General features: G+C 33.8%; 1 protein-coding gene across 1 annotated transcript in view; it reads right to left on the reverse strand.

Moving 5' to 3' along the window:
* Positions 1 to 13,492, reverse strand: part of Hibadh (3-hydroxyisobutyrate dehydrogenase) — a 104,240-nt gene that overhangs the window by 70,360 nt on the left and 20,388 nt on the right. Inside the window, exons 3-4 of the mRNA XM_046426058.2 lie at positions 12,317 to 12,426; positions 9,421 to 9,542 (exon numbers count right to left, since the gene is read on the reverse strand). Of these exons, the coding sequence (XP_046282014.1) occupies positions 9,421 to 9,542; positions 12,317 to 12,426 (232 nt within the window). The remainder of the gene's footprint in view (positions 1 to 9,420; positions 9,543 to 12,316; positions 12,427 to 13,492) is intronic.

A 13,492-nucleotide genomic window follows, 5' to 3' on the forward strand; every position in this document is an offset into this window, starting at 1 on the left:
CAGTTAGCTCTACTTTTAAAACTCCATGAAGTGTTAAACAAAGGCACAGTATGAGACATATGGAAAGTCAAGTATACGTTATTCAATTTAACAACCTTCAAGTAAAACTACCAGCTAAATCCTAGTGGTGAAACAATAAAAGTTCCAGAAACCTGCCAGTTTGTTCATGCCTCACAGTCTGAACAAAGCAGCTCCCTCCACTGAAACACATTATTTCCTGGACTTTTGCATTCACATCTCTGCTTAAATGTCATTTTCCCCAAAAAACTTAAGGGCATCCACCTACTTTATGTAAGAGCCCTCTTTTTACTCTCTATCTCAACTAATACTTGCCTTTTATTTTTCTTCACAGCACTTCTCACTGAAATTATTTTTATTTACATTCTCTATTCCTATTAAACAAAAATTCCAAGAGGCAAAGTGCTAACCCTAGTGGCTACAGCACACTTAGCACAGAAAAGGTACTCAGGAAATGTTTATTGAATGAAATGGGAGATTGAGGCATGTCCCTTGTGGTCAAGGTGCTGTCAGCATAAGAAGAAAGATCAGATATAGTAGGTAATCTTGTAACAATTATATAAATACAATAATTTTAAGTGCAAAGTAATTCACTGAAGAAAGAAATGTAGACCTTGATTTCGATAATTTGCCTTCTCTTTCTGAAAGTTCCTTCTTTTAATTTCTTCATTAACATAAGTACAACAGCACTAACAAAAATGAAACTAAAGGTAGTAAGAGAATGATATGAATTAACCAATTCCCTTTCTTCTTTAAGAATAGTTACTGAAGGGCTGGGGTTGTGGCTCAGTGGTAGAGTGCTTGCCTAGTGCAGGTGAGGCACTGGGTTCGATTCTCAGCACCACATAAAAATAAAAATAAATTAAAAAATAAAGGCATTATGTCCACCTACAGCTAAAAAAAAAAAAAAAAAAAAAAAAAAGAATATTTACTACAGAGCTATCAAGTCTAAATCCAAATACCACAGGTTCCCTTGAGTTATTACTTGGAATCATCTGTGACTTTTCAGTTGACTTTCCATATACTTTCCATTTCCAGATGTAAAATTTTTCTGTTGTCCCAGAGTTAGCTGTATAAGTTAAATCTGATGTTACTCTCTCTTTAAATATCCATAAAGTTGAATATGAGATAAAAAGTATTAACCATTTTATCATATGCTCCCAGATGTGCAACACATATAAAAACTCAAATATAGGGCTGAGGTTGTGGCTCAGCAGTAGAGCGCTCGCCTAGCACATGCAAGGCCCTGGGTTTGATCCTCAGTACCACATAAAAATAAATGAATAAAGGTAATGTGTCCAACTACAACTAAAAAAAATACATATATTTTTTAAAACTCTTTAAAAAAAACAACCCTCAAATACTGGGGTTGGGGTTGTGGCTCAGAGGTAGAGTATTCACCTAGCAAGCGTGAGGTCCTGGGTTCGATCCTCAGCACCACATAAAAAAATAAAATAAAGGTATTGTGTCCACCTACAATTAAAAAAAAATAAATCTTTAAAAGCTCAAATATAGTATGTAATTATGTAATAATAAGAATGTAATTATAATATACTAATAATATAATTACATATATAAATTCTAGGTTATATTTTCCAACCTCTTTTAATGCAACTGTGTCAATATTGTTGAAATATATGCAGAAGTGAAAACTTGGTTAACAGCTAACTCAGCATGAACAATGTTTCTCTACAATGCCTAGATTGCTGCTGGAGAACAAACTGTTAATAATAAGTTCTCTTTCTGGTTGTTAAGTACTGGGAATACTACTATATTTCATTATTTTTCAACCATTCACACATTATTAGTATGTTTTCCTAAATTTTAAACTTTTAATATAGGGACTTCCTCTTTAAGTTGTTCTAATATTATATAGTTTGAGAGGGAGGAATAATTGCAGGAAGTCCCCAAATATTTAACATTGGTCTTGAATTTCAAAAACAGAAAAGGGGCTGAAGATGTGGTTCAGTGGCATGCTTGCACAGCATGGGCAAGGCCCTGGATCTGAGCTCCAGCACCACACACATACACATACAAAATATTCTTGATTCAATCAGCCATACTTTTAAAAATGCCCACTAGAAGTACCTAATGGGGATAAAGATTGAATAAAACTGTTCGCCCTCTTCAGAGTCTAGTAGAAAAAAACCAGGAACAAACATAAGCATAAGACAGGGGTCCTTAAAATAACAGAGATGATAATACAATAAGAACAGAGAAGAAGGGTATGGAAAAATTAACATTATTATCATCATGTTCTTTTCATTATTATATGTTACATAATTATATAATATTATATACTATATTTTAAGTTTTTATATATGTGTTCCATATCTGGGAAAACAGTCTCATTGTTGCTATATAAAACAATCTTCTCATTCCTCTGCTTTCAGGTATACTCATGTTCAACTCCCAAGTCTTTATAACTCAGAACAGATTCTGTCCCAGTTAAACTCAAACATGAGAGGGATATGTCAAAACAGCACTTTCTTTTTATTTCTCTGGAGGTTTATCTGATTAAACAGCACCAGCCAGGGAACACTTAAAAGACCCCAAAAACTGGTTCTATCTCAATCTATCTGAAGAACAAAGACTCCCTGGAAACAGTTAATAGGAATGATCTGACCTCTTATTCCTTCAAATTCTAGAATAACAGTTTCTCAACTACTTCTTCTCAAGTGACTCTGGAACAGAAATGTTAAGCTTTTTCAGGTTAGAAAATAAGGCAATTCCCCCTATTTTTTCACTACATGCCAGTGCCTATCACCCAGCAAAATAGAGAAGGGACTAGTCACTGAGGTAATGAAACAGTTGGAAAAGAGTCCTCAGAAAGGAATTGCTGTGAAAAAGGGAGGAAACCACCATAAAAAGAGACTGAAGGGAAGTCTGGCAGAGTGTATCAAGAGCCCTAGACTGAACTGGAAAACTAGGATTCTAGTCCTAGATTTGTTAAAAGATGGCAAACCCCAAGCAAATCACTTACCCTTTTTGAACTTCAATTTCTCCATATATTAAATAACAGTTAAAAACTAAATTGCTGAGAAGTCCCCTTCTAACAATAAAACTCAATTCTAAGAGCACAAGAGACACTTAAACGATAGATACACTATTTAACCTCAGCAGTCCATAAGAAGATTTAAAATTTTTTATTGATTTCTATCAACTACTCTTCCAGATCTTACTAATATGGGTTATCTCATATCAGCTCTTCAGGGTAGATGCTTAGGTAACATTCAGCAAAAGATCATGGTACTCAGAAATATAGACATAGGAAACAAACAACTCTTTTCTGGACTCAGCTCATTTCTCCAGCTTATTACTGAATGTTGGACTAGAATTCTAGTTTTCCAACTCAATCAGTTATCAATTGCTACATAACACCTATTCCCAAAACTTTATGGGTAACTTTTCTTTCTCACAATCTGTTAGGTAAACAATTTTGACTTGGCCTAGTTGGTCAGGCTTGAGGTCACTAATGTGGCTGCAGACATCTGACGCACCTTGACTGCAGCCCAGTGGTCAAGATGGCCTCACTCAGATGCTTAGTGGTTTAGTACACATATCTCCAGCAAGCTAGCCCAGGCTTTTCTGTTGGTGGGTTTTCAGTAGCAAGAGAAGGCACACATCAATGTATTAAGTGCTTTCAAAGCCACTTCTTGCCTAATATTTACAAAAATACCACTAGCTAAAGCAAACCAGATGGCTAAGCCCAGAGTCAATGTAGGGAATACAGAGTAGAGATACAAGAGGTCATTAGAGGTGGTTACTATAACAGTGTATCACATCAGTTGTTAGTTATTTTAACCAATTAATGAGAAAAAATATATAATTTTTTAAAGATAGAGAGAAGAGAGAGAGAGACAGAGAGAGAATTTTTTAATATTTATTTTTCAGTTTTTGGTGGACACAACATCTTTATTTTATTTTTTTATGTGGTGCTGAGGATTGAACCCAGCGCCCCGTGCATGCCAGGCAAGCGTGTTACCGCTTGAGCCACATCCCCAGCCCCAAAATATGTAATTTAAAGGGCATTCCTCCATTTTACAATCTTTATTTCCTCCTGGAATAAATCAGAACTCTTTGGAAATAATATTCCCTAAAACAGCAGAATATGAAACATCATTACACTAGTCTTCAACTCTGCCACTAAATAACAGTATGATCTTGAGATAAATTACTTAAAACATCCCTGAGTGCTATTTCCAATGTTGGTAAAATATCTCCACTTATAAAAATATCAACACTGCCTATTTATCTCATGTGGTTGTTTTTCCACTTGAACTCAGAAGTCTTTGAACACTATTTAAGACCAACCATGTTCCAAGCATTATGCTGGAGAAACCAAAGACTGAAAAGTCAGATACACTTCTGTGATGTATAAGAATATGAATAACACAAAAAAGGGAAACAATACAAATGTATAACACAATAGAAAAGATGAAAGTATGATGTATTTATATAGAAGAATGCCATACAGCTGCTGAAAGTAATGAGCTATACTTAACGACCATATAAAGGCAAGATATCTATTCACTGCACATGGACATCCCACCAGGCATATCAGTAAGGGCTACATTCTTTCTTTAAAAAATCATTTCTTTTTAGTTACACATGACAACAGAATTTATTTTGACATAATTATAGAAGCATGGAATATAATTTGTTCTAATTCAGTCCTTGGTACTTCCCCTTCCCCTCCTGCCTCCCACCCTCTATTCTATTGATAGTTCGGCTGTTTACTTATAGTTTTCGTTTGTTTAAACTAATGTCTTGTGGATGTACCTGATAGTGAGATTCACTGTGGTATATTCATATATGTACATAAGAATGTTAGATCAGAGTCATTCTACTGTTTTTTCTATCCTGTCCCTCCTCCCTTCCCTCCATTCCCCTTTGTCTACTCCAACAGTCTTTTTTTTTTTTTTTTGGTAGATACTAAATTCAATCCACAGTTTGCCAGACTATAAACCTTTCTGCAGGGATACATCTGTTCAGAAAAAAAAATAATACAAAGGTGAATCTGGCTCACCTAGGAGCTGTTTCAGTGCAAAGGGGGTGCCTCTTTCCAATTCTCATAAAGGCACTGAGTAAGCTAGTGGCTCTCCCAACACCATGGATGAAATTCAGGAACAGATCATGAAAAAGCAAGTCACAGAACATATGCATAATTCCATTTCTAGAATGTTCCAAATCATGGAGAATAAAACTATTATAAAGAGATTTTTTAAATGAGGCTAAACTGTAAAGAAAATCATGAGAATGAGACACAAAATTCATGATACTGGTTACCTCTAATCAGGGAGAAAATAGGATTGGGGGAAACATGTAAGAATTGCATTTAATATGTTTGAAGTGACAGACATACCATTTTCCCTGTTCTGATCATTATATACTGTTTGGTCATTATCTGTCATATACCTGTACTTAAGAAATGTTCTACTATATCCATAAATATGTACAATTACTATGTGTTAATTAGAAATAAAAATATATTAAAAATAACTTCAAAGGTAAGAGAAGTCTATTTCTTAAACTGGGTGATACAGATTAGCTCAACATGTACTTATGATTTATACCTTACACTTATCTGATATTTTCATTCATATTCAGTATTTAATAAAAATAAGAAACAACAAAGGACTCCCTGTACTCAAAAAACTTAAACTTCAGAAGAGAAAGGGAATTTATAGCAAAATATGGGCTTTGATAGAGCCACACAGTTTGGCATCTTCAAAAAGAAGCACCAAATAGGTTAAAGCATGCTAGAGTGCCTTATACAAAATATCTATACTATACAGTGAAAATTATGCAAGTATACATTGGTTCCTCACACTGTGAGTCATAGAGCACTTAATTAAAGTTATATTATTTACATTAAGAATAATGTATAGGGCTGGGGACATAATTCAGTGGTAGAGCATTTACCCAGCATTTGTAAGGCCCTTGATTTAATCCCCAGGATTATCAAAAAATTAAAAAAGAATGATGTACACAGGAGCCATTTGTAATGGGTCTAATAAATATTGAAATGAAATGTGAGGAAAACCTTCAATCTGTTACTCTATGGGCTAATAAATAATATAATAATGACTCTTTGTACTTCCTCTCCAGAAGCAAAGGAAAATGTTGGATTGAGGAAACCATGTACTTCTCAAAAATCTTTTAAATTCATCTGGGGTTAAAAAAAAAAAACTCTTTAAAATGAAAATGCTAACCACAAAGCAGTAAGTACACTATGGTCCTATTATGATACTAATGTATTTGTGTGTGTATGTGAATATACTACACATATATATACACACACACATACATATTTTTGTTTAAGTTTTTTTTTTTTTTGAGATAAGAAACAAAATTAAGCTTAGGAAAAAGATAACATACAGGAGAATTTTTTTTTAAGGTTTTGTTCAAATGATCCTAAATATTTAATACTTCAAGGCTGATGAATTTAGAACATCTATAAAACTGTGGGTCCACAATGGGTATCTAAGCTATGCTTTTCCCATATCCCTCTTATTCAATTTTACTTGGTTAAGATATAATGATTTTTTAAAACCAGACTATTTAACATACAGGAAGTTTTATCTATTTTAACTGAGAAAGTGGAATTTTTTTAACCCATCATAGCTATGAAATTAATAACTATGAGATCACCAATATAAACAAGGTGGTAATATATACTAATTAATCTCATAATGATCCTGTGTCAACCAATAAATCCCTACACAAACTTTTAATCAACAATATAATGCAGATTCACATGTGTTCACAGTTATAGTAGGGTTTTAAATAGATTGATAAGAACAAAAGAGTATTTCAAAGTGTTCACACAAATAAGACTGCATTTTGAAAGTTAAAACAACACTTAAAAATCAAATTTGCCTGTCTTGCACACACCTATAATTCCAGCTACAAAGGAGGTGGAGGCAGAGGTAGGAGGATCTTTGAGTTCAAGGCCAGCCTGGGCAATATAATTTCAAATTGTACTCTTGAAATAAAAGATCAAACAACAAGATCACACAGCAAAGAAAACAATCAACAGAGCAGAGAAATGATGTGCAAACTATACATCTGACAAGGGGTCAAACAACTCAATAGCAAAAAAACAAGAAAGAAACACAACACAAGGTATTCTGATTTAAAATAGGCTGGGGAGAATAAGGAGGGAGGTAGGGAGGGCAAAAGGTTGACCACAAGGTAATAAACTAAGGAAAAATAAGTTCCCATGTTCCTTGTACAGTAGAATGACTATATACAATAATAATGTAATGCGTATCTCAAAAAAGTTAGATGAAAGCATTTTTTTAATGTTTTTCCCACACACAAAAAATAAATGTTTGAGAAGTTACATTTACCTTGATTTGAACATTACTACTACAATGTACCCAGGTATCAAAACATCAGATGTACCCCATAAATATGTGTCAATTTTTTAAACTTTTTAAAATTTTTAAAAGTCAACAGTAAGATCAAATGTACCATACCAATTTTCTTTCTATTTTCATATTTTTTGTTGTAGATGGAAACAATATCTTTATTTATTTATTTTTATGTGGTGCTGAGGATCGAACCCAGTGCCTCACATGTACTAGCCAAGCACTGCACCAGTGAGCTACAACCCCAGTTCCCACCATACCAATTTTCAAACTCAACTACAGATCCACTCAAAAGAAAGAATTGTTCAGTTTATTAATTTCATCCTATAAAAGCCACACCAACACAAAGCTTACTAGTATTTTGTGATCAAATTGCCTATGTCCACTCAATGTAACAATAAAAGCTAATAAATATTTATTCCTCCATCTATATTCAAAATACTTTGGGAGAAAAATCGTTGGAAATATAAGATCTTTTCAACAAACATCATTCAGTTTTTTATGGAAAAAATAGAAACTGATTTGAATTATTATATTTTACTTATTACCTCCAAAGCTTTCAGTCAAGTTTAACACAATTGGAATAAAACTCTTATTCTATTGTCTACACTAAAAATACACGTACACGTGGGGCTAGGGTGGTGGCTCAGTTGTAGAGCACTTGCCTGGCATGTGTGAGGCCCTAGATTGGATGCTCAGTACCTCGTATGAATGAATGAATAAATAAATAAATAAATGCCCATTAACAGCTAAAAATATGTGTGTGTGGGGGGGGGGCACCGAGTAATTTTGATCACACAGTAATTTTGAAAAATTTGGGAATTACACAAAGTCTTATCTGTAATCCTGCCATTCCAAAATACCCAGATCCTTCTATTATTTGGTACAATATGATTTTAGAATTCTATTAGTGAGTCTCCTTCTCTTACAGAGATGATCATATGACGTCTAAGTATGTTGTATGGTGAATTACATTTACAAATTTTCTGATGTTAAGCCATCTCTGCATACACAGGCTAAATCAATCTTGGTTGTAGTGTTTGATCTCCTTCATTCATGGCTGGATGTAGTTTACTAATACACTTTTTAAAAGTTTTTAACTTCTACATCATGACTAAAACAGACCTCAATGTAACTTTTCTCTCTACTACTGTTTCTGTCTTAAATATCAAGAGTTATATAGGTCTTGTAGAGTAAGTTGAGATGTATTTCCCCATTTTCTTTCTTTTTTTTTTTTAATTTTGTAGTTGTACAGAATGCCTTTATTTTATTCATTTATTTTTATGTGGTGCTAAGGTTCGAACCCAGGGCCTCGCATGTGCAAGGCAAGCACTCTGCCACTGAGCTACAGCCCCAGCCCCTATTTCCCCATTTTCTATTGTCTGGAAAAGTCTGTGTAAATTTTAGGTGATCTGCTCCTTGAAAATTTGGTAGACAATCATCTGTAAAACCATCTGGGCCTGTTTTCCTTGTGAGATGACTTTTTTCTTTTTACCACTTCTTTACTTTCTTCAACAGTGAAAGAACCACTCAAGCTAATTCTTGAATTCGTTCTTAAAAGTTAAATTTTGTACAGTGGTGCATACCTGTAATCCCAGCAATTTAAGAGGCTGAGGCAAAAGGATCACAAGTTTGATGCTAGCTGGGTAACTTATTTCAAAACTCTGTCTCAAAAATAAAATTTCAAAAGTCTGAGGATATAGCTTAGAGGTAGAATACCCCTGGGTTCAATCCCTAGTATTAAAAAGAAAAAAAAAATAGTCAAATTTCTAGGAACTTATCTATCTCTAACCATAGTAATGAGACCAAAAATTTGCAACTATTCAAGCTATAATCTCCTTGTGTCTAAATTGAGAACAATATATCTCCTAAATATGCCTGTTTTGTTTTGTTTTTGTTTTTAATGTGAGATTAAGAATCTTTAAACAGGTCTAAAAATAACTGGAAATTATTGAGTAGCACAAAATCATAATAGCTACTTTCGATAAATAGAAATAGGTATGTATATATTTTAGCTATCACTTACCACCAGAAACAGGGGCATCCATGAAAACTGCTCCCATTTTCTCAACTTCTTTGGCCAATTCTTTTGAAACTGAAGGATCAATAGTACTGGAATCTATTAATAATGAGCCTTTCTTCACTTTTCTAAGTAAATAAATAAAAATATTCATAGTTTACAACTTTGAATAAACATTGCATACAACTACTTATATAGTTCAAATCAGCTAAAATATGCCAGATATCAAGGTGGGGGGGGTCTTTGGCTTAGCATTAAAAACATTATTAGTTTGAACTGGTTCAAAAAATCTCATTCATTTCCAGATCAATTATAGTTCAAAGTAAACCCAAGCTCTTCCAAATAAGCCCAAAAGAATCTAATAAACTACATGGTACACATTCTGGTTTTAGGTAAAGTACACAGTAACCATATAATACAGGTAAAGCTAAAATGTAAGCAATTTAAAACAACTATTAACTTTAAAAGGGTATTTAATAGGATTTAAATTTTTGTTTGTAAAGTCACTGAGTCTTAAAAAAGTAATTTATTTGTCTTTAACAAGCCATACTACAAATTTCACATATCTATGTAATTTCTACTAAATTAACTAAACACAATTGAAATCTAGCCATTTGCTTTAGGATTATATATTTGTCTTATAAGTAAAACTTTTTGCGGGGAGGGGGGTACTGGGGATTGAATTCAGGGACACTTTACCACTGAGCCACATCCCCAGCCCTATTTTTTATTTTATTTAGAGACAGGGTCTTACTGAGTTGCTTAGTACCTCGCCGTTGCTGAGGCTGACTTTGATCTCGCAATCCTCCTGTCTCAGCCTCAAGTAATACATTTTTAAAGACAAAAATATCAAACAAGTAGGAAAACACAAGAATAAATCTGGAAATTTCACAAAGTTTTTTGTTCTCTGTAGGAAATTAAAATATACATACAAAGAGGAAGCAGTGTTTTTGTACATCTTACCTCAATATTCAAATTACATTCTTGTAGTAAAATGTTTCTACTTTTACTACAAGAATATATATCTCTACATTGTTCCCTTATTATCTAAAAAGCAGTGCATATTTTTACTGGCTAATATACTATGACCTCAATTATAATTTATTTAAGGGCAATGGCTAGCCCTTAATTCAAATTTCCCAAAGTTCTTACTACAAGGTAATATTAACTCAGCCAGGAATCATGACTGGAAAAGAGAACTCAGCAAGTATAAATATTAAAGAAGAAAATAGGCGGGGGGGGGGGGGGAAATCACTGATAAGAACTACTAAAAAGAAAAGTAAAATCTTTCTATAGGAAAAAATAGCATACAACATGATTTAAACAACAATCTTAGACATACAAATTGTTCTAGTTCAAAAGCTTGGGTATATTCCATAGAAGGACACAGCAAACTATTAGAGATCACCTCTGTGTAGGTTTTACTTTATGTAACCTAAAAAATAAGAATTAAGTTTATCAGTCTTTTGTAACCTTCCTATTTTTAAGATATTAAATCTTTTTTAAAAATATTTTTAGTTTTAGATGAACATGATACCTTTATTTTATTCATTTATTTTTATGTGATGCTGAGGATCAAACCCAGTGCCTCACACGTGCTAGGCAAGCACTCTGCCAATGATCCATAACCCCAGCCCAGATATTAAATCTTTAAACAAACTGGAAATCATCTAAAAAATTACACATGCACTGGATATAGGAAACTGATCCTTATCCAGAAGAAAATAAAGAACCATCCATGAAAGGCAAATTATAGTTCAATGTAAAGCCAAACTCTTTCAAAGCACCCCCTGGACAAAATTAGTTTGGTGGCTGGCCACCACCCTCCAAAGTAAAGGATATTAATACAGATAGGGTCCTGTCTCCACACAAGTTTTTGCAACTTTTCCCTGAGAGGTAAGGCAGGGCCTTAACTGAAACAGGCGGGACAATGAGTCAGCAAGAGTGCCTCTGGACCACACACACCGAGGGCCTGCCTGCTGGCTTCATCCAGAAGGAGTGTCTTTCAACCATCCCTGAAATCTAAACATTTATCTTATCAGTTTTCTGCCTAATATCCAAGTGTCTTTTGCTTCCAACTTTATTAGTTTTCCAAAGTAATTCAATTTCCAAAAACCTCAAATTTCATGTATTACAATTTCCTGGAATTCAACCCTTTCTTGATGTGTCCATAGAGTCCACTAGTTTGTACAAGCTCTTTGCTGAAATTCAACAACAAAAGAAGTTAGGAATAGGAACCAGTTAAGACCAGAAAACTAAGTTGGAAATTCAAGCTCTATCATCCTAACATAACCACAAGGGTTTGGCAACAGGCACCAATTAACCAAAAGGTGCACAGAGCCAGGGAAGATAGGTTCTGGCTAGGAAACTCTGACCTAAATTATGTTTTATTTAAAGAACTGCTGCAAACCTTTAATTCCAACTTCCTGAAGTTCTTACTACAGATACACTAACCCAGAGGACATACAGTAACTTTTTATTATATAATAAAATGTTAAATAACAGTGTTCTTTCCAGTGTTTGGTTTTATTTTTCATAGAACCCTTTTTCTGAATTCCTAAAAGCCATAAGAAAATTATACTTTTAATAGCTGTATAGTTTAAAATGCAAACTTTAAAAGCCTCTTAAATGTTACCAATGAAAGTGTAATTTTAATGCAAGAGTTAAAGAAAAGAAACAGAAGCAAAAAAACTTATTTCCAAACGTTACATACTTGACTCCAGTGGAAAAAATAAACCCTTTACAATGAGGGGGGAAAAAAACTACACTATTCACTTTATGGAAGAAGAAAATAGTATAGAAAGTTTAAACAAATATAATTGTAAATTCTTAACAGTTCTAACAAATGTGAAATTCATGAACTAGCATAACAAGAAAATATCCATAGTTGAAAAATACATACTTTAGAATTCCGTTTGTTCCAGAATAAGCTTCTACAGCATTGATACTGGTAGGCAGCATTGTAATAATCCTGTCAGCCTTTTCAGCTACATCTGCTGGGGAAGACACTACCTTTAAAAAAAATTGCGAAGGCACGTTATTAAATTAAAATGCAAGCAGTTTCTAAAACACAAGTATATTTTGTATATGTGCTTAAGTAACAGAACACAAAAATCAAATCTTGTTTACAAATGACAAAAATAAAAAGCTTATTGTCCAAAATAAGGAGTCCATTTTTCATCCATGAACCGATGCAGTTTCTGTGGAATCAAATCTACTGTTTGTTTTTAAAAATGTGAAGGGAATAAATGGGAAAAGGGCAAAATTTTAAAAATAAATATTTTTTTACAACAGAGCTGGTAGCACTACTACAGGATACTGAGTAATCAGGTGGGCAACAAAATCCATTAGCAAAATCTCAATACAAACCACCACCATCCTCTACTTTCTATTTTCAAACTAACAAAAAAGAAAAAAAAATCACTCCATTTCACAAAAGTCAGGACAGGACATGAACACTTCCTGCAATGACAGTGAGTACTACCAGGATGTAGGGAGTTATCAGATCTCATGGGGAAACTGTATGTACAAGAGACACAGGAATAGTTATCAGGGTACCCTCTCAATTCTCCTTTCTGCTTTAAAATGACCATAAACATACTACAGAGGAAAGATGCTCTGTATATATGTGTGTGCAAGCATGCATACACACTCTCACTCACACTCTCCCCCTGCTCTCGGCTCTCTCTCTTTTTCACATGTACAGTTTGATACACATGGCCAGACAGTTGGCAACCAAAGAGGTCAGGACAGACTGAGAATGTACTATTTGACTCAAATTCTCCTTTAATAGAAGTGGAGCCCATCACCCCAATTGTCACAAAACTTTCTCTAAAGTCTTTTGTTTTTCTATGTAAAAAAAGATGAAGGACTATCAATCAAATAATTGAAGACTTCTCTCCAGGATGACTTACACATGTAAAAACTGACACTATTCAACAAGCATCATGTATGGAGAAACTGACCTGTTTTCTATCAGAAAACGTGAAGTGACGAGAAAGCATCTTAGGAATGGGAATGTCTCTGCTTTTCATGTGGTAGAAGTTTATATAACATTTTCTTTTTATCTTTTATGTGC

Source organism: Marmota monax, unplaced genomic scaffold (assembly GCF_021218885.2).
Source record: "Marmota monax isolate L192 unplaced genomic scaffold, Marmota_monax_Labrador192_F-V1.1 WCK01_AAM20220418_F8-fsc00133, whole genome shotgun sequence".
Taxonomy (NCBI): Eukaryota; Metazoa; Chordata; class Mammalia; order Rodentia; family Sciuridae; genus Marmota; species Marmota monax.